The sequence below is a fragment of the Gordionus sp. m RMFG-2023 genome, chromosome 1 (assembly GCF_954871325.1).
Source record: "Gordionus sp. m RMFG-2023 chromosome 1, tfGorSpeb1-WG-v2, whole genome shotgun sequence".
NCBI classification, from domain to species: Eukaryota; Metazoa; Nematomorpha; class Gordioida; order Chordodea; family Parachordodidae; genus Gordionus; species Gordionus sp. m RMFG-2023.
The window spans coordinates 82,871,529-82,894,099 of record NC_088775.1 but is presented as its reverse complement, the minus strand read 5'-3'; the positions used below and the strand labels follow the sequence as shown (position 1 = coordinate 82,894,099).

The 22,571-nt window shown below is 28.8% G+C and overlaps 1 protein-coding gene and 1 long non-coding RNA gene across 2 annotated transcripts; both read left to right on the top strand.

Moving 5' to 3' along the window:
* The first annotated feature begins 18,147 nt into the window (after positions 1 to 18,147).
* Positions 18,148 to 20,307, top strand: LOC135930219 (uncharacterized). Its single transcript, XR_010572736.1, has 2 exons — positions 18,148 to 18,211; positions 20,165 to 20,307. It is a non-coding gene; the product is annotated as an uncharacterized LOC135930219 (long non-coding RNA).
* A 1,171-nt stretch (positions 20,308 to 21,478) lies between these two features.
* LOC135930829 (uncharacterized) lies at positions 21,479 to 21,847 on the top strand. The gene has a single exon (XM_065467618.1). It carries the CDS (start codon positions 21,479 to 21,481, stop codon positions 21,845 to 21,847), a length of 369 nt encoding a protein of 122 aa, XP_065323690.1.
* The last annotated feature ends 724 nt before the right edge of the window (positions 21,848 to 22,571 follow it).

Sequence of the window (22,571 nt, the reverse complement as noted above, 5' to 3'; positions counted from 1 at the left end):
TTTCTATGTCTCTCTTGGGGTTAGAGTTATCATTCCTACAATAAGTTTAATTTCAGCAGTGTCTGACTTAGGTGCATACAATATCCCATTGAATCTTCTTTTTTCATGACAATTATAAATCTCAGTGCAAAGTTGATCATAGGTAATATGTACCTGCCTCAACAGTTTTTTTCGCATGGGCAGTTATATGTAGCTATATCTAAAGTTTGTTCTCCTAATTTGTTAAAGATCATGAACAGTGATAAAACAAGAACCACATATAACGTGGTGTATCATAAAATTATAATCGATAATCCCGACTTATAATAGTAACTGATTACAATGCACATTCAACAAAGATCAAGGAAATTTGTTAGAAATATATTTTTATTATTAAAATAAGATTTAAATATCTATTCCTATGGACCCTTCTAATTTGAGGCTTACCAATTAATCTCCCCGAATAAAATTCGCCTTTATTCATAATTTACTTTTAATAATTTTTCATCGAAAGAATAATACACAGTATTCTGCTTTTATTATTTAAATATGATTCTATACGTAATCTAGAATCTTACCTTTTCGAAGCTTGCCAATTCGTCTGCCCCAGCAATATTTTCCACCATAGTAATTCCCTTCTGATTATTTTGCATACTTCACGAAAAGACTATGCATAGTACTTTATTTTATTATTTAGATTTCATATTGTTAGAGATGCTCGCAGTAAGAAATTTTAATTCGGAGTTTGAAAGACCCTTAAAAGTGTTTCATTAAATTTACTTTGTTACAACTTCTTTATTAAAATACCCTTATGGATTGTTAATAGACGTAGCCACGGAAGGGGGAAGAGGAAATCTCCCCCCCCCCACCTCCTCAAAAATATGCCACTTTTTGTGAATATCGTTTTAAGATAATAAAAATTATCTTCCTTAGCCCCCTTTCTACGTCCTATCCCCCAAAGATGTATGCATATATCTTAAACAATCATTTGAAAGAAATAATGTAAAAGTTAATAATTTTTTAAACTAAAACTAATGACTATAGTTCATATTTTTTTGGAAAAAGGCATTTATATATAAAAAATACAATGTTTTTTGTACCATCTCTTGGTTTTGATAAATTGGAAATTATATTTCTAATTGAATATGATTTTACTATATATTTTAATATTGATATAATAAAAAAATATATGCATGTTTATAGTGTAATATAATATCAATTATTTTATTTGTTAATTATATATCTTTTTTAATGTAATATATTATGAATTACTTTATTTTTTAATTATATACATATGTTTCATACAATGGTTTCATAATGATTTTATATGTATGTATGATATAATATCGGTTTAGCACTAATTAGGTAAATTTAAAAAACATTGTCAATATTATGTATCATCATAGTATGAATTGTATTTTTCAGTAACAAATTTTTTAGGGGAAATAGAGCAGGGAAAATAAAAAATGATATATATTATTTGCTAACATTATGCAAAATAATAAAAATATAAATAAAGACGAATATTGTATGGGGATCAATCTGCCAATTTAAGATTCTTAGGAAATTGATATATGTTTTAATATGTAAATTAATACCTTTGTAAAAATAAAATGTTTTAAGAAAGACTATGTAAATGAGTATATTTCGAAAATGTTAAATTTAAAAGAAAAAGTTATATACTCATATATAGATTGTTTATAGAATTTTCACTTGGTAATTTTTGAGTAAAGAATTTTTTTTTACTTTTACTTTTAGTTTATTTTTATTTTTAATTTGTTACTTTTCTTTTTATGTTAATTTAATATATTTTACTTTATAATTTATTGTTTATAATTATATTTGATCATGTAATAAAGTTTTTAAACTAATCTTATTTAGATTTTTTAGATAATGAAAAAAAAGATTAATTATAAATTAGAGAGAAATAAATAAAATAGGCGAAAAAGATTATATATAAGATCCTTTATTTATAAAACAATAGAATTTATACGTGAGGTCCAATCTGGAAACGAAAACTCTAAATTATTCATTATTTAAAATATAATTAATAGACGGCATGAAATCCGATTAGTAAATTCTGTAAAATTTATATACCTATATAAACATTTCATTTATTTCAACAATATTTTTCTTCATGTATAATATTTGTCATTATTTTTAGAAAAACTATAACAAAATTCATATATTAATCCCCTTTTTTAGAAAAACTTGATCTAGGTACAAAAATCACTGGACCTATACAATGGGGAAAGATAGAAAATGTTTTCAATCTAGGTGGTACAGATCCTTACCTTGGATTAAATATAGCATTATCAGAAACTGGTATTTTTGATTTCCTTGCCATAATTTTCCCCATACAGTCTCAAGCATGTCTTTTTGATAAAGGTTATCAAATATTTTCTAAAGTAAAAGAATTCTTAGCAAACTCACGCAGCCACAAATTCACACAACGAATATTGGAAGCATTTCAAACAATCTTTGATAGAAGGGACCAAATGAAAAATCTATAGCTCTAACTAAGTTATACTTTTGAAGAAGAAAATATTTGGAACCATTATTCAGAATTATAATATTAAGAGTAGTGTATGCTAAAAGCCCGATTTGGGTTGACTTTTTAAAACGGCCCGATTAAGATTAGCTAAAATAGTATTATGTAAGCATCTAGATTTGGCAAATAGATGTCCAAGCATTTCTGATATGGAAAATCTTTAGTCTAGTATAATGTTATTTTGGTAATAATCTATTCGGGCCGTTTTTAAAAACGACCTAAATCGAGATTTTTAACAAAACTAACAAAGCGGAAGCTCTAACTATCACATAGTTTTATAATTCGGATTTGTCGTTTATATTTCCTTCTTTCAAGAATGATTTTCGAAATCACAAATATATGCTCTTTGATATTATAAATTATAGTATATATATTCTGCAATCGCAAATATTTAATACAATAAAAATCGAAAAATATTTGGTATTAAAAAATATTATCTTTAGTTAACCACTTGTATTGTTTTACGTTCATTATTTATATGCTAGTATTAGTATGAGTATGCATAATAAATGACAAAATATGAAATTTTGAATACTAGTTTAGGCGTAAATTTTAATTTAAAAAGTATAATATATTAAAAGAAAACCCGACCGAAGGTCGGGCAAACGTAGACAGAAGACCCACAAAATAGGGGGTATGGTGGTGAAACCCCATAACTTATTTTAGTTGAGCCCCCCCCCCCTTGTAATGACACGTTTGCTAGCAGCTTTCATTACATGTGGCCTCTCTGTCGATGAGTAACCAATTAAAACTCTTACCAGACCCAAATCTCTAAACAGTTTTTCATATGAGACAATAATATATTACTCAACATACTTCGCCAAACAAGCTTCCTCTAAAAAAATTGCGACCACTAATTGCACGTTCTATTAATTTTCTCCTTTCCAATCTGCAATCTGAGGAACTTACCACTTTTCTCTTTATCCCACAATGGATACGAATGGTTCGAGGCAGCCTCTACATGAGCTGGGGGGGGGGGGGTAAAAGCAGCTTGCTTCTATAAATTTCTTTATTTAATATGTATATGTAAATCAAGTATTCTATCACATGACAATTATTATAAATCTGTATGATTGATTTGTATATGACAAAAACATATACATCTAAAAATTATTAAAATATATTTTTTATAAAATCTAAAATTATAATCCTTTTATTTAATTTTGAAATTTAAATTTATATTTAAAAATATACATTATTGTTATATATTAGATATAAACAGTTGTTAAATAGCAATCTCTATTTAATTTATATTTCGCGCATTTATTAAATTATATATTTTTGAAATTCCGTTATTGGTATGTCCTTGCTTTTATCTTAATTTATATTTCGTTTTACATTTTATATTAAGCATTATAAATCTTGTTATGTGTGAGATTGTTGAAGATATTGAAATTTCTTTGGAAAATGAGCAAAATATAGATGTTCTTTTCCCAAAATTCAAGAATACATTATGAAGAAAAAATTAATACTGGATATCGGTTTCGGTGCAAGATGTGCTGCAAAATTATCTCTTCAAATCATACGAGCAGCTTTAATTTGAAAAAACATTTAAAGGTAATATATTAAACAAATTTAATATCAATGTGTAGGCTAATCTTTAATTTTTAAAATAAATTAAAATCAAAAACCAATCATTTTTTTTATATATTCATAAATTTTATCTAAATTATTTAAAACATTTTAAAATAGTTATTTCAATCATTTTTATGTATACTTATCTCCTACATAATTTTTATTCTAAGTATTTTATAATTTTAGACTGTGCACACTTCAAATTATAAAGAGATTGAAAAATATCTCAAAAGTTTTGGGGTAATGGAAGAAGATAAACCCACTTCCAAATCAAATTTAATACAAACAAAATTAACTAATTTGGATTCATCAACACCTGGTGTATCCCAAAAATTGGCTGACAAAGTCATTGTGAACTTTATAATATAATGATTCTTTTATAAAGATGATAAACACTTTTTCTCCAAGGACCAAGATCATCCTAGTTTCAAGTTAAATTGGCCATACATTTGACTGAATCTAAAGGGCAACTTGATAGGCTGATGGTAACGTTAAAAAATGGCATGCCTAACCACGATACTGTAGCAAGATCGAAACCACAGCCTTCCATAGACGATCTTTTTGAAATAAATAATAATAATATTTGAAACTCTAGATGCTTTTTTTAAATCTAAAAATACTAATTTAAATATTTTTGATAATTTTTTTCATATAAAAAGTTTGTTTATTAAATTTAATACTGCGTTGCCCTCAAGTGCTAGTGCTGAACGATTATTTAGTATGGCAAAGCTTATACTTTTTGATCGTCGCTCTAGACTTGGGGATGACAATACCGAAATGTTATTATTATTGAAGTGCAATAATAAATAAATTATATATATATAAGTAACAAATTATAGTCATGTTTTTATATCAATATTTTATTTGTGGAAATAAAGTTACGTAAAAAAAAAATATTTAAAAAAAAAATCAAAGTAGCGTAAAAAGTAGCTAATAGCGCGCTACTCATTTGAAAAAGATAGCGGTAGCGATAGCGCGCTACTTTTTTTATAAAATAGCGGTAGCGATAGCGCGCTACTTTTAAAAGTAGCGTTTAACAACACTGCACATATGTTCTTACAACTCCTCAATCAGATGAATTGTAGGTTTCCTAGCTCTTTGTGATTTCCGCGTTTCTAGTTTTCCGTTATCTTCCACATTTTCTAAAATCTCAACTATATCCAACTCTCTATTTTTTATATTTTCTTCCTCTCTGACTCCATATTTTCTCCATTTTCTTCCTCTCTCTCTGACTCCATATTTTCTTTATTTTCTTCCACTGGCCCAGACTTCTCCATTCCTTTAGCTAACTCCCTTTTTCAAAGTTGATCCGAATGCTTTCGTACCATTCTATCCTTGCTTTCTACCAAATAAGAATATCTACCAGTTTTGGATTTTATATCCTTCTCTCCAACCTGAATTTATTTCATTATGCACCCATACCGGTTATGCAATCTCAAATTCCCTCATTTGACTATGTTCATCATGCGCTGCTTTTTGTCGTATTCCATTTCATCCTTAACATTTGAATGTAACCAATTTAATCCCGTTTTTAAATTTCGCCCCAATAATAACTTTGCCGGTGAACGTCCAGTTGATTGATGTTCACCCATTCTATTTGCTATCAAAACTTCTTCCATGGCTTCCTCAGGCTCCCTGATGTCTTTCCTAGTTGCAAAATATCGACTCTTGAGGGTTCGTATCGTTCTTTCCGTTAAACCGTTCGTTTTTAGATGGTACGGTGTTGTATGTATCAATTTAATATTTTTCTCGAAACAAAATTTTGGAAATTTTCCAGAAATAAATTGAGGTCCATTATCTGATACAATTTGTATAGGTGTTCCAAACCGTGCGAACCATTTTCTTAAAGTTATTGTCGTGGACGTGGTCTCTCTCATTAACTCAACCTCAACCCATTTAGTATATGCATCAACTCCAACTAACCATGAATACGAATCAATAGGCCCCGCGAAATCCAAATGAATTTGTTCCCATGGCATATTAGATATGTTCCACGAATATAAAGGAACCTCCATAATATTCGACCAATCACTTTGACATGGCATACATTGACGAACATATTGTTCAACGTCTTTATCGCAATTAGGCCACCAACAATACATTCTAAAAATTAATTTCATAGTATTTATTCCTGAATGCCCTCTGTGTATAATCGTTAATATTAATTTCCTCAAAACGGTTGGAATTACCAACTTCCCATTCCATTCAATAACATTATGATCTACTGACAATTCTTCTCTACGATTATAAAAACCAACTAACTCTGTATCTTTTTTAGCATCAAACTCCACCCATCCACGCTCAATGTTTTTAACTACTTTTTAAACAAGCTATCATTCCTTGTTTCCTTTTGGAGTTCAACTTGACTATATCGTGCAAATTTATAGCTCTGATTTTTAACGCATTTTTTTGATCTCTATGCCTTCTTCTGATAGTCTAGATAAGGTATCAGCTACTTTATTTTCTTTTCCTGGAACATATTCAATATTAAAATCATATGCGGACATTTTCCAAGCCCAGCGCGTTAATCGACTATTGGATATTTTTGGTAGTTCCCGTTTATCACCAAATAATTTTTCCAAAGGTTTGTGATTATTACAATCAATATTCCATAACATAAAACAAACCATATTTCAAAACAAGACGATCCAAATTTGTTCATTAAATAAAACAACAATCTAATATATAATATGTAGAAAAAATTACAAATCATAAATATCTAATTATCTAATTCTTCATTTCCCAAAGGTCCATTATTAGTTCCTCGCTGACATCTTCTCGAATTAATCCAAACTCTTCATCTCAAAATGGATAACAAAAGAATCCTTTCCCATCAACCCATCATGTGTTCATCACCTCCTCTTCTTCCCCCAAGGAAAACTTAATTCCCCTGTCAGAAAATAACTGACATTTGATGTATTATATTAAATTTATTTCTTCTTTTCTTCAACAGCTACAACACGCCCACCCTTCACAAGCCCAGCGTCCCTCTCTTTGTGGTGGTGTTGTATCGAATCGCCCCTTTGAATTGTATCGAATCACCTCTTTGAATTGTATCGACTCGCCCATTATAATTGTATTGGGACGCCTTGAAGATGTTCAGGGAATTTATCGAATCAACTTCCCTTATAATGATTTATAATATAATAACTCCAGTACATTTCAATATAAAATCGCCAAAACAGACATTATCAATAATGACATGTACATGGGGGTATCTGCATTTATAATCTACAGAACATTAATATGGACAATGTAATATCCGCAAAACATAATAATTTATTCATTTTAAGACATTTGGGAACTACTAGCTATAATATACATTATTAGGGTATGATTCATGGTAATTAGGAAATAATGATTTTACATATAATAATGTAATGTGCAAACATTGTCTATGTGTGAAACGCAATTTCAACACATGTAATTTTCATTCGATCATGTGAAAAAAAACAAAGCTACATCTTTATAAATATTTCCTAAAATGAATATAAAAATCCATCTTTAGGTATTAAAAATAATTGCGAAACTTGGCCGAACAAAGATTATAAATAAAATTACAATACATACGTATATAAATACATTTAATATTATATATGAAGGAACAAATATATAATATGTAGAAAATACAATATTTTCCATCTAGGAATTACTCAGTATCCTAAGAAAAATATACCATTTCTACCTAACTCTGTCATCACAATTAGCACAAATTCACAAAAATGTAGAATGCAAAGTAACAAAAATTGATAATATAATGGGCTATATGGTATATATGTAAAGAATTTTTAATATACCTTCACAATATAAAATAATTTGAGTCTTTTCTTGAAAAATATGTTCATAATTAAATAGTAAAATGTGATGTGTTATAAAATTATTAAAAAGATAAAAAAAAATGTATTATGCAGCATAAATTTACAAAAAAAAAACTTTCCCCAGTATGCAAACTAAACAATATTTTCACCTCAAGGCATACCCCTCAACACGGGCTGACCTTATCTGTAAAAATATTTTCCCTTCACATCATTGCATACCACACAAATAATATAATAATTGCAAATAAAACTTCTTATAAAAATTTATAATTTAAAAAAATATATATATATATTAAATATAAAGATTTCATAATTTGAAAAAAAAAATATTATACACCATCTAATGTATCATATAAATTCCTATCCAATTTATATATACACTAAATGCAGACTAAATCAAAATAACTATCCACATCTAACATTATAGATATTATTCTGACTTCATCATACTTCAATTCCTTCAAATTCTCATTCATAATTAAATATATCATATGTTACCTATACAATATATTAACATTATAAATAATAATTCATAGTTAAATATATCATATGTTACCTATGCAATATATTAACCTTAATTAATAATAAATTATCCCATACATATTCATCCCTTTACAAACCCAAAATGCATAATTAAATAATACACACTTTATTACAAAAGTCTATATTCATATATATTTTCATAAATTTCACATATTATAATATTTAACAATCCTTTCTGTCCTGCTGATCATGAGGTCTAGCTTCCTATGACGGAATACCTATAACACCATTCAATGAGTCTTAAGGCATATCAAATAATAATCAAAATTGTATGTACCATATACATCTAGACATAAGATAATATACCAAATATTACTGTCTTAAATTCCTGATCTTATTTCCATATTTCTGCCTAATACTCATTACATACTTTCTATCTTACACCTTTTTAAGTTAAATATAAAAGTATAGAAATCCTTAAACCCAATCCTTAATCTCACTATAGTTTTTTTTAGTACTTGCGTTGTGATTTCACATTAATCCCTAGATAGATCCGATCCTGTCGACGGCAACAATATTACAATCAATATTCCATAACATAAAACAAACCATATTTCAAAACAAGACGATCCAAATTTATTCATTAAATAAAACAACAATCTAATATATAATATGTAGAAAAAATTACAAATCATAAATATCTAATTATCTAATTCTTCATTTCCCAAAGGTCCATTATTAGTTCCTCGCTGACATCTTCTCGAATTAATCCAAACTCTTCATCCCAAAATGGATAACAAAAGAATCCTTTCCCATCAACCCATCACGTGTTCATCACCTCCTCTTCTTCCCCCAAGGAAAACTTAATTCCCCTGTCAGAAAATAACTGACATTTGATGTATTATATTAAATTTATTTATTCTTTTCTTCAACAGCTACAACAGTGATCTGTTCGCAAAATAAATTTTCGGCCAAAAATAAAAGTATGAAATTTTTCCATTCCAAACAAAATTGCTCGTGCCTCTTTTTCTATTGTTGCAATTTTTCTCTGACTCCAATAATGTTTGCGAGGCAAATGCGATAGGTTGCTAATACCTTTTTTTACTAAATGACACAACACAGCTCCAAAACCAGTGTTGGAGGCGTCACATTCCAATATAATTGGCAAGTTTAGCGAATATGGAATTAACGTTTTATTTGTTGACAAAAGCTGTTTTATTTTATCAAATACCTCTTGTTCCCTGTCCGACCAACCCCAGCAACATTTAATGCTTGTTAATTTATGTAGTGGAGCGGCAATTTTATGCAGATGTGACAAAAATATCTCTTGATAATTCACAAGTCCTAAAAAAGATCGTAGTTGGTGTGTATTATTAGGAGTTGGTATCCTTCGAATAGCATCTATTTTTTCTTTCGCTGGGTGTATTCCATTTTTGTCTATTACAAAACCTAGAAAAGGAACTGATTCATTTAAAAAGCGATTTTTGGCCTATTTTGCTTTCATACCCACTTGTTTTAATTTCATTAATACTTTTTTTACGTTATTCAAATGTTCTACATCATTTTTCCCCGTTATGATAATATCGTCAAGATATACTCCGGTCATTGGCAGTCTTGTAATAAATTATCCATATATCTTTGGAAAATAGTCGGCGCACTAGAAAGACCGAAAGGCATATATGATATTGGAAATAACCAATATGGGTTGATATGGTTAAGTATTCTTTTGAACTCTCTTTTATTGGTAATTGTAAATATACATCTTTCAAATCTATTACCGTAATTTTCAACCCCTCTTTTAATTTGGTTAAAAGATTATCTACCGTTGGTATAATTTGATAATCGTATAAAATATATGGGTTTAATGTCACCTTAAAATCCGCACAAATCCTGATTTCTCCATTTTTGCGTACGTTTACTGTTGGAGTAGCCCATGGCAAACGTTTTTTGTTGGGTCAATCTCCTTCAATTTTCCCCCGATTTAACCAATCTATCGAGTTCCATTTCAATTGGTTTTCGTAATGGAAAAGGTACTCTACGAGCTAGCCATAATTTTGGCCTTGCTGCCTCACTCAGATGTATGCTAACTTCCATATCATTCACCCGTCCTGGCTTGTCATCAAAAACACTGAAAAATTCTGTCGTCATGCTAGAAATTTGTTTATCGGTTGTCATAACCTCTTTACTTGTAATACTACGTATAGTAACTTGTCGTGGGACAAACATATTAAATGCCAGTATCCATGGTAGTTTAAATAATGGTATGTCATTTAAACGGGTCACCACAATCGGTAGTGATCTGCTTATCTTTTCAAGACGAACCCTTACCATAGTCTCACCAAGTACATCCAGCGGTTGGTTACCATATACTGACAAAGGTTTGGTTGGTCCAAGCTTGGGTCGGCCAATTTAATCCCAAAATTGTTTCACAATCACCGATACCTATGCCCCCGTATCATAGTCAAATTCTATAGGTACTCCATTTATCCTAACAGATATATTTGCACTATTTCTACCAATTTGGGAAATATTATTAATTGAATCTGATGAGTCATTGTCATCTTGATGCATAGCATGTAACTTCCATCTCTTACAATATTTAACATAATGCCCAACCTTTTGGCAATTATAACATTTCACCCTTGATGCAAAACATTGAAAAGGGGGGTGAGTTCTTCCACATTTTGAGCATTCATTGTACTTACACATATCATTATTGTTAAATTTACTGTTATCTCTGAACTTAAAATTATTATTATAATTATTGTAATAACTAAAATTTCCTTTTTCTTTATTATTATATGGGTACTTTTGATTAGAAAAATTTCCTTGATTATTCTCTGTCTGCTCCTTAGGTTTATTGACTTTTTTTACCATCATATTTGTCACTTCATCCTCAGCCCTTTCCATTGCCAAAGCCATATTTAAAACCTGTTGAAAACTCACCCTTTCTCCCATGTCATTTATTCCATCTGGAAATCTGGTGCAAATATTCTTCTCCAATGCACCCATTTTGATTCCAGCCACCATCTGATCCCTCAATCTCCCATCCAGGTCAGATTCAAATTTACACTCTTGTGCCAATTTTTTAAGTCGGTCTGCAAACTCAGCAACTGCTTCACTATCCCCTCTTTCTATCCAAATAAACTTAATTCTAGAGCTGAATAACGTTGAAATAGACTTAAATACTTTTTTTTACCCACTTCAATTATCTCCTCATAATTAAGTTCTCTCAAAATTTTAGGATATACAAAAGACCTCATCTCTGCCAAATTACTAATCCCCATATAAGCAAATAATATTTTTTTCTTGGTTTCATTATTTATTAATATACCTATTACCTCCAACACATCATCTATATATTCAATATAATCTTGAAAGTTGTTTTGTTTATCATAATTTTCAAAATTCATTTGTATAATATTATTTACTTGATTAATATTATTCATTTCATTTGATATATTAAATTCACCACTAGTAATTGTTTTATCTTCTTTATTTATAATAAGAACGTCGCCAATATACAATTTCTTTATTTAATATGTATATGTAAATCAAGTATTCTATCACATGACAATTATTATAAATCTGTATGATTGATTTGTATATGACATTATAACATTAATAATATATATAATATATCTCATTTATAACAGCTTCCAATTTTCTTGAGTAGGATAAGGGGTAGGCGCCATTAATGAGAGGATTAATTTTCTTGGGTTATCTATTAAATTTTGAGATGTAGGACAAAATATATTGCTATAAAAATTAATACTTTTATTATAGACATATTATAATACAATGATATTGCTGATCATAGACCAAATTTATATAAATAATAGTGATTATACCTTTTGGTCAAAATTTTATATTAACATTTTTTTATATCATTTTAACTTTTTTTAATATCAATTTGTATTTCACACAATTAGTTATTTTTTTTATTGTTAAAAAAAAGAGATATAAAGAAAAATTGTTTTTAGTGAAAGGGGAATAAAAAATAAAAATGTAATTTGTATAAAAATAAAATATGACATGATGATATTATTACTTAATGGGAGATTCTATTGAATTCTAACATGGAGGCCAAATTAAGTCCGAACTTCGCGATGAATGCTTTGAACAATTCCACATATATGGCTGAATTCGTCAAGCTGGATTTCCCTAAATTCAGTAGCGATGACAGCGCCTACATAGGGAAATTGCAGAATTTCTTCGACACCAGCAAGATTTCCAACGAAGAAAAGGCCGCTTTGTTTCTCCGAAGTCTTCCAGATGACGAATTCAATATCATTGGAGCAATTTACACGGAGGCAGACTTCCAGGACCCAATTGCCCTGCTTGGCAAATTCAAGCTACAACATCCATCGAAGGCTGAGAACGCCAAACTGTCATTATTTTATGCTGCCACTCAAGGCAAGGAGGAGACGTTCTCGGCTTGGGTCACACGCGTAGCACGACTCAATAAAGAATGCAAATTCAATGGCATTCAGCGCATTATTGAGAAAGTGAGAGTTGATTCGAATTCCAAATATGTCAGGAAAGCGGTCAGGAGATCTATGACTATAGAAGATATTTACAATCTAGGTCTAGAGAAAGAAACCATTGAGCCAAGTGACATCAAGGGCGTGATGAAATTGTTTCATTTGGATGAATCACCTGGAGTACAAGAGGTTAATCACATGGGCAGAGTCAAAAATAGTTATGTAATAACAAAACCCATTCAGGACTCTCACGCACATGGTAAATCTCTTATCAAGCAACCCCAGTTTATCAATGACAATCGCCCCGGACAGCATTTCGATGAACGTTACGATGTAAGCTGCGACTATTGCCGCGACAAACGATTTGATGAACGTTACAAGATACGCTACGACAGCGGCCGCGACAAACGATTCGATGGACGGCACAGCAACTTCCACGACAATCGTTTTGATCAAAGCTATGATAATTGTCACTATATCCGCAACCGTTTTGATAATCGCAACGATAACTACTACGACGATCGATACAACAATAGTGGGTACAATGTCCATGGCAATCGCCACGACTATCATTGTGACCATCATCAAAGCCCTTATTGACGGGATGACTGCTATAGAGGTGATAACCGAAACAACATTCCCGTCGTGGTCAGCACAAACACAACCCTCAAAATATTAATGGTTTTCCGAAATATTCGTCGAAGCCCAACCATTATAATAATGACAATAATACTTACAACAGATCTTCTGATTACAAAGACCGTGATTGTCAATTGAATACGAACCATGCTACGAACATCGAAGTAATCGATGACGACGACTCAAACACAGACCTTAAAGAATATAATCTTCAGAATTTGGAAATGTCCAATCTGGGGGTCAACGATACCAGATATAACGCGTACAACGTAACGGTGAGCATCAACAACATACCCACGTTGATGCAAGTTGACAACGGTAGGTACAGGTACACCATACTTCCGAAGCTGACAGCTAAGACTGTAGGCATAACCATGATACGTAAGACGGATATAAAACTCACTGGTTATGACGGCAGCGCCATCAAGATATTAGGTCTTGTAAATGTGAACGTTAAGTATGAAGGTAACTCACAAACGCCGGAGGCCATAGTACTGGATTGTGACAAGATCCCCCTGCTAGGGCGTATATGGCTCCACGCCTTCAACAACATATTAAAAACGTTCTTAGTGGGTAACGTAGAGAATGGTCTCGAGAAGATAATCTTGACAACAAAAAAAAACCTCAAATCAACTTACTTCTACAAACCCAACATGATCAGGAGAAAGTTCACCTGAAGCTCGATGCCGTGCCTAAGATCATACATCCGAGGAGAGTTCCATATGTCAGGGTTGATGCGATGACTCGTGAATTGGATGGCTGGCTGAAGAACAACATCCTTGGTCGAGAGGAATCTAGATGCCCGATGCCATGCACAAATGATCTGATCGCAAAGTTAGCTAAGGGTTGCTATTGCTTTACCAAGCTATCGTTCGGTTTAAAAAGAAGACTGCACCATGAACATGGGTGGCGTATTACGTGGCGATCATGAGCGTTAATGGCGTTCCACTCAACTTATTTAAGGAAATCGTAAGCCGAATTTTTTTGGAGGGTGGAATGTTAAATAATAGTGATTATGCCTTTCGGTCAAAATTTTATATTAACATTTTTTTTATATCATTTTAACGTTTTTTAATATCAATTTGTATTTCACACAATTAGTTATTTTTTTATTATTAAAAAAAAGATATATAAATAAAAATTGTTTTTAGTGAAAGGGGAATAAAAAATAAAAATGTATTTGTATAAAAATAAAATATGACATGATGATATTATTACTTAATGGGAGATTCTATTGAATTCTTACAATTGCAAACAATCATAGACATTATTTTCCAAATAAAACTTTTTGTAGACATTCTCAGCAAGCTCATAATGCTATAATGATGCCTTCATTGTAAACGAGGGTTTTTTAATTGAGCATTTTTGATGCTAAGAATTCCTACTTATCTAAAATATAACTCCTTTATATTCACAAAATTTTGATAGTTGGTAGTATAGATAAAATAATTTAAGTTATTCTTTTTAAAATTTCTGAAAAGAGTATCATTATAACTAAAATGATGTAATTAATAATGGAAAAACATCGCCGCCTTTGGTGGCAATGATTTTTTAAGGGGGTAGGCATAGCTTTCTAAGGGATTTTTGCACCCAGTGAAAATCCTGTTTTGTAGACGCTGACTTGAGGCTATCCCCTATCAAAACTCAAAGACATACTTTTCTCCATAAGAACACAGGATATCATTAGGGATCAGTCTTAATTGTAATCTAGTTATACCAACTCATGCACTCTTTGCAACACTCCGGTAGACAGTAAAGGGCATAACTCAAATTTTCTAAGGGCAGAAATCCCCACTATCGGGAAATAAACAATCTAATCCACAAAGTACTATTAAAAGCGAACATTCTTGTCTTAGAACCAGTCGGATCAAAAATCTCAGAATAAAATGCCAAGCGGTGTCACTCTTACTCATTGGTCGAAAATATAATCTTTGATATGGGATAATACCTATATAGATGCATCCGCCAAAACATCTAAACGTAACAAATATTCCAATTATAAAACATCTTATTTTATCCTTTGTTACTATACTACCATATTTGCAAACTTAGGCGAAGAAGCGATTCTATTTAAAAAAATTTTTGATAGAGATCCTAAAGAAAATTAAAACCTTAGACTAAGAATATCTATTAAGTAGATCTAATTTTATCTCCATCCTAGGCTCTATGCCTGACTATATCTTTTAATTCCTTCCCCCTTGTTCCTTACTGTTTTAGTTTATATAATTTTTAATATATATTTTTTAAATATGAATTTATTTAAAAACAAATTTTTTTTACTTATAATAAAATTTGTAATATATGTTTTAAACGTTTTAAAAATTTGAAATTAAAAATATAATAAAAACAATTAAATTTAAAAAAAAATATATAATAAATATTAATATAGCAAAATAAAAGTAGGTTTAAAGTAGTGGAATATCATACCTATTCCATAAAATCAATTATGACTAGAGATGTATGAGAAAGTAAATGTTATGGACTCCGGGTGTATAAAAGAATATTAATAAAGATAAAATAATACTTCTTTTAGAGGAATAAATTGTAATTTCGCCTTTATATACTACATCTTATTTACGACCTAGTTAGATTATTTTTAAGGGAGGCGGGTTAATGTATTATGATATGATATTTTCCGCAATTTACTTACTTTTACCTTATGACTTGTAATATATTCGCTTAATTAATGTTTATAGAGATCTATTATATATTCACTTAATTAATTTACTAATTGTTTATATATATATATATATATAACTAGATTATATACATATATATATTTGAGAGAGAGGAGATTCGTAAATGAATTATATTAATAATATTTAATATTTCTTTTTTGATCGCTTGATATAAATTCATTTACTACTTAGAACTAAAATAATTAAACACATATCCATAGAATAATTATATACTTCATTATATTTTTGTTCATAAAATTTTATATATAATAACCTTTTTCTATTATTATTTTATATAGATTATTTATGGGGACTTAAATATTAAGATTGTTAAAAACTTGAAAAAAAACCTATCAAATTTAAATTAATTGTGAAAAAATAACAAAAAAACTTTTAATTAATTTTATATAGAATATCTCATTTTTATTTCCCTTAGTTTTTTTATAATGTAAATGACTAAATAATATTTAATATATTTTATTTTATGAGTGATATAATATAATAATAATATATTTTTCAAGGTAAAATGCGTTTCTTCTTATTTTCTTTTTTATTTATAAAAATACTCATTACCACATTTAAATAAAGTTTCTACTGTTTCATTGTAGAACGTAATAAAATTTAAGAAATAATTATAGACACGGTGATTATGCAGACCAAGCACTAACAGAAATTGTTAATATAATTTTAATAAATATTAAATATACTCTTAAATAATTTCATATAGTACAAAAGTATAACTCTACTCTATCAAGAATTAGACGACCCATTAGGTCATTCATAGAATTCTGAAACATGATTTCCATAAGTTTTTAATAAAAAGTTATTCCATATTAAATAAATAAACCATTACTCGTTTGTTGAAAATTTCTTACACTTTCAATGGTGTTATATTAAACTTCATAATAAATTTGTCTTTAATATTCATTAACTGACCCGTAGTATGAAAAATTGGAGCCTTCATCTAATCTTAGATGAAGTTTTTATATCCTTAAAACGAGCTCCTCTAAATTTAATTCTTTTGCTTTTAAATTAACTTGTCTTGAAAACTTATTTAACTATTATCTTGTCATATTGCATATAAAATTTTGATCAAGATTTCTATATTTTATTTACATTTTGAAAACGTAATGAAGAACTTTGGATTTCAGTATTTAAATCTTCTATTCTCAAATATTGTTATCATCATATTAAAAAAGTAAAGCTTTATTTTGTGTAATAAATTTTTTGCACTGGTAGAAGCCTCACCGTCTACTAGACAGGATTTTCACTGGATGCAAACCCCCTCAAAAATATATGCCTACCCCCTAAAAAAATTTTGGTCTTCGGCGGCGATGTTTTCCCATTATTAATTACAACTTTTTAATTATAATGATACTCTTTTCAGAAATTTAAAAAAAAATAACTTTAATTATTTTATCTCTATGTGGTTTATTGAGAGATTATGTACTTATTATAAATGAGATTTAGGATATTTATTTAATTTTTTATTTATTTTAACATAAAAAAGAGAAAAATGGTTTAAGGATCGTGGTTGTTCTTTTAATAAAAAAATATTTTGAATAAGATAAAAATAATTAAATAATAAAAAATAAACCTGTTTGAGAAAAAAAATAGGGGAAAAATTATTGATCAACTTATTTGTGTTTAATATTGTATAAGATTTGTTTTATCACCTGAAAGGTATTAAAGTTGATGATAAATATATTTTTGATAGTATTGTGAATTTTGTTCTTCCAATTAATTCTTTGGGATTTTTGGAAAGTAATAACATTTTAACATGACCGCTGTTTAATATATCATAAAACCTTTAAAAAAGTCATCGCAATGGTCCAAATGTGATAGGTATTGGATCTTAACATATGCCCGCAAGTCAATTGTCTGATTTTGGCAGAAAACTTTTAATAAGTGTGTGGCTATTTCTGCATGGTGATTGACTAGAGGGCGAAAACGTTCTATATCACGTATCACGATATCAAATAGAAACAAGCTCATTGGAAACAAGTAACTTTTTTTAATTTAAGTTTTTATTAATTCCTAAAAAAAAATAACATTATTATGTATTTAATAATATAAAGTATCATTAGAGCATAAAAGAACAAAGATGTATTAAAATTAAAGATTTAAATATTAATAGCTACCTCATCAGGTTATGGCTTCTTAACAATTTAACGCTTGATTAAAAGACCCACAAAATGATTGTTTTAGGACTTGGCTGATAAATTTACATATGGATTCTGCTTCCTTTTCAAATGAATATATAGTTGAAACCATAATGGATATGAATATATTGTTCTTAAATATTTTGGGGATTTTCTTTTCTCAGCAATTCCTAATGGGCCACAATTGCTATAGAAGGGAGGATGTCTATTCCCTAAAACTTTGACACATGTGTTTGCCCACATCCCAGGGTCCGTCAGTCTATAAATTTTTTATAATGAAAGCATCTCAGGGTCCAAGTTGAACATTGCCTTTAAATAATAATTGACAATCTTATTTAATGTTGGATGTCTTATATATGTGATGGGGTAGATGTTTAGCTATAAATTAAACAATATCCCACATATATAGAAATTGTAAGTCAGGAATAATTTATATGATTATATATATCAATAACTAATGAACAAAAGTTGATACACTGCTGGATGTGATTGCTTGAAAGTAAAAAATCAAAGAACATAATATGCATCCCAATCCTTTTGTAAACCAGGTGACTAAATTGTGCTACAAGATGTGCCAGCAGACCAGTTTAACAAAACAGTTAAAGTTTTATTAATTTAAAAATTGAGTGGGAATCTTGTTTTTGATGAAAGAAGCAGGGTTGGGCACTACCATTGTGCTGTATCTTTTTGAAATTTTTAATAAGATAATTATTATATATAAGATACATTATTTTCAAAAAAATCTTATATCTTTTTCATTTGCCTTATTGAAAGATACATATACCTTTTTATTTTTGTTTAACAAATTGATTATCTACTTTTAACATTATTTCTCATGGATTTTTGCATTAATTTTGTTGTTTATCTTTTTCTTTTATTTTGACATAGTTTATTGCATGCTAATTATATAATTCAAGTTTATTATTTCTTAATTATATATATATATACATTAATAATTGTATTAAGTATCATCATCTTATTTTATAGAGTGGAATAAAATATATTTAATTATATTGCCTAACATTTTAGATTATCCTTTGGACAATATATAAAAAAAGTAATATTTTGGTGATTGCAATATGTTGTTGTTGCTTATATTTGCTTAAAAGAAATTCATTTTATAATGATATCTTTTTTAGTTTATTATTGTTATATCAAAAAATCATAAAATATTGGAATATTTTATTATAGTCATCGAAATATCATGTGTTTGTTAGCATTTTAGGTAATTTAATAAAATTCTAAACAATTTTGGGATAGTTCCTCTAAAGAAACTGCAGAATGGATGTTATTTATTTGGAAGTTATATCTCAGCTTGTTAAACAATTAACATATATGTACAGTATTGCTGTGATGAATTACAATTATCCATTCTTTTGTGTCACACTATTCATTTTAGCAGTTGGGTTTGAAGTATTAATATCAATTTTTTGTGAATCATAGGAGTAATAGTTTACCTTGAACACAGCCTATTGGGAGGAAAGATTTGATAAATTTTTTCATAAAAAATATCTTGTTATAAGATTTTATTTAGAAAAAAATACAAGTATCTATATTTTTTTTGATGACTTGTATCTAAGATATTTTTCTAAGTATATGATCTTTATATAAATTTTTTTAAGGACTTTACCAACCCTAGAAAGGAAATTAAAAAAAAACTTTTGACAGGAGTAATGATAATCATAAGCCAAGTTTTTCAGATTTTATTGGGAGAGTAATTTATAGATAGCTATTTTGATTAGATTTTAAGCTGACTATTTTTAAGTATCGATTAAAAAATTTTATTATATTACAGGAGTATGAAAGAAGCAAATAAAAAGACATTGAATAATCTAAAAGCAGAATTGAATTTTGGAAATATTTAAAAAGTTATCTTATCATTGATATGAAAGATGGATGGTATTATTTCATTATCTTATCTTATGACAAAAAATTAAAGTAAATATCAGATCAATATTGGTGCCATTTGAATGAAATATTGAATCAGTAAAAAAATTGTGGGTTGGTGGCCTGAAATTTTTTTTTAAAAAAGTTATGCAAGCTCAGCCCGAACCCGATTTTTAAAAAAAAAATTTACCAGCTCAATTTTATTTAAATATAGAAGTTAATTATTATAATTACTCAAAATAAAAGGCATATGTTATATGGCGTCTAGTTCTATAAATAAAATCAAATATTTTTTTTTACATAAAAAATTCAATATAAAATTTATAAATCTATTTAAATAAATATATTTAAAAAAATTTCCAAGGCCCTGCCTGGCTGAATTTAAAAAAAAAATATTAAGCCCACCTGGTCCAATCCTGATTTAAAAAAAAATTAGATTCGAGCCTCGGGTACAAATTGGGCCTACTTTTGCAGATCTCTAGTTGGTGCAGCCTTAATGTATACCTAGTTATTTTACATAATAAAAAAGCATTTAAAAATAAGATGAATCCTAAAAAATTAGCTATGTTAGAATCGATAGAAATATCTTGAATTATGCAACAAATTAATACCAACTATAGAAAAAAAAATATATATCTAATTCTTTGTATACCATAATATAACATTATAATTTTCAGAGATCTGCAGAGGTACCATTTGCACGCCCTGGTCCGAATTTTTTATTCAAAAATTTTTTACTGCCCAGCCCGGCTCTTTTTTTTAAAAAAAATTTTCAGGCCCGATACGGATTTTTAAAAAATATATTATATTTATTTTTGATTTTTATAGTTAATAATGGCGATTTCAAATATTTAATTTTATAATATACGGTCCGGCCCGGATTTTTTTAAAAAAATTTTCAGGCCCGGCCCGTTTATTTATTAAAAATACAGCCCTGCCCTAAACCCTGGCTTAGGGCCGAACCTGCAGGTCTCTGATAATTTTAAAAGTTTAAAAAATAGGGAGCTTTATATATTAATAATTATATGTGCATGATTCCAATAATTTTTATGTTGATGAAATAATTTAAAGCAATTTCAATTTATTTAGAAATGTTAAAGTAAACATAATTCAATTACGACTTTATAATTTTATGTTTATCCTTAAATAATAGAACAAAAAAAACACATTTAAATTACTTGACAAACCCGAGAAATGACTTATTAGATTATTAATTATATTCATGGAAATCCATAACTTGATATCTCCGAAAACTTTATACACCGCCAAGGAGAAAGCGGTATCTTTAAACAGCCTCACCATTTTACTATTTTCTCTCCGGAAGTACCCTCAAAAAATTCGGATAGATTTGATAAACGAATATTGGGTCGATGGGTTAGTTACGGAAGTCAGCCCTTACATGGATGTAACATTAGAGGACGCGACACTGCACGAACCCATTTACGATAATGTTCACTCCACATATTCTTGTTATGTTTTGAAGGGCAGATTTATAAGATTCATTCATTTGCCGGAGAATCTCGACGTTGTAGAAGAAATCGACAAACAAATACAGTTGATCGCGCCCGATAGAATGAAGCGAAAAACATAACTTAAAAACATATAAATATTGTATCGACCTTCTGACGGATTATGTAATTTACCTTCATGTCTTTTAAACTGTGATGATTTATATGATAATAATTATTATTCGATTTGTTAATAATAACTTTTACTAATAAGTATTTGTATAAAAATTTTTGATATATTCATAAATGATAATTTTACAAGTTGTAAATAAATAAGGAAACGATTTAGTTTAAGCCTTTTACCAATTTAAAATAAGATAAAAACTATTATAATTTTAATTTCTTATACCTTATGCTACATAACCCTTTTGGAGCATATACCGAGAACTTCACACCTATTCATTCTATTTAAAATACAATTTATTTTCGTATTTTGCTATTTTTCTTAATAATATATTATAATATAAAATTAGGAAAGGCGAAATTTATTCAAACAATAAATTTATTATTCATAATTGTATTCGTCGATAGATAGCTCTTCTAGATAAATTTTTAATTTCTCGTCCGCCGTTGATACCATAATAATATTGCTCCAAATGTTTACGGATGTTCTAATGCGGTCACTCGAGTTTCATAATAGAACAAATTATAAAAAATGATAAGCAAGTTTATATTGGATAAAAAAATTTTTTAAAGCGTATAGCCGTGTTCTGACTTATTCTATTTTTAAAATTCATTTCTATTTAGACCAGCTCTATTCAGATTTTAAGCTAGGGCATACCCCATTCTGTTTTGTTTTAAGTGCGT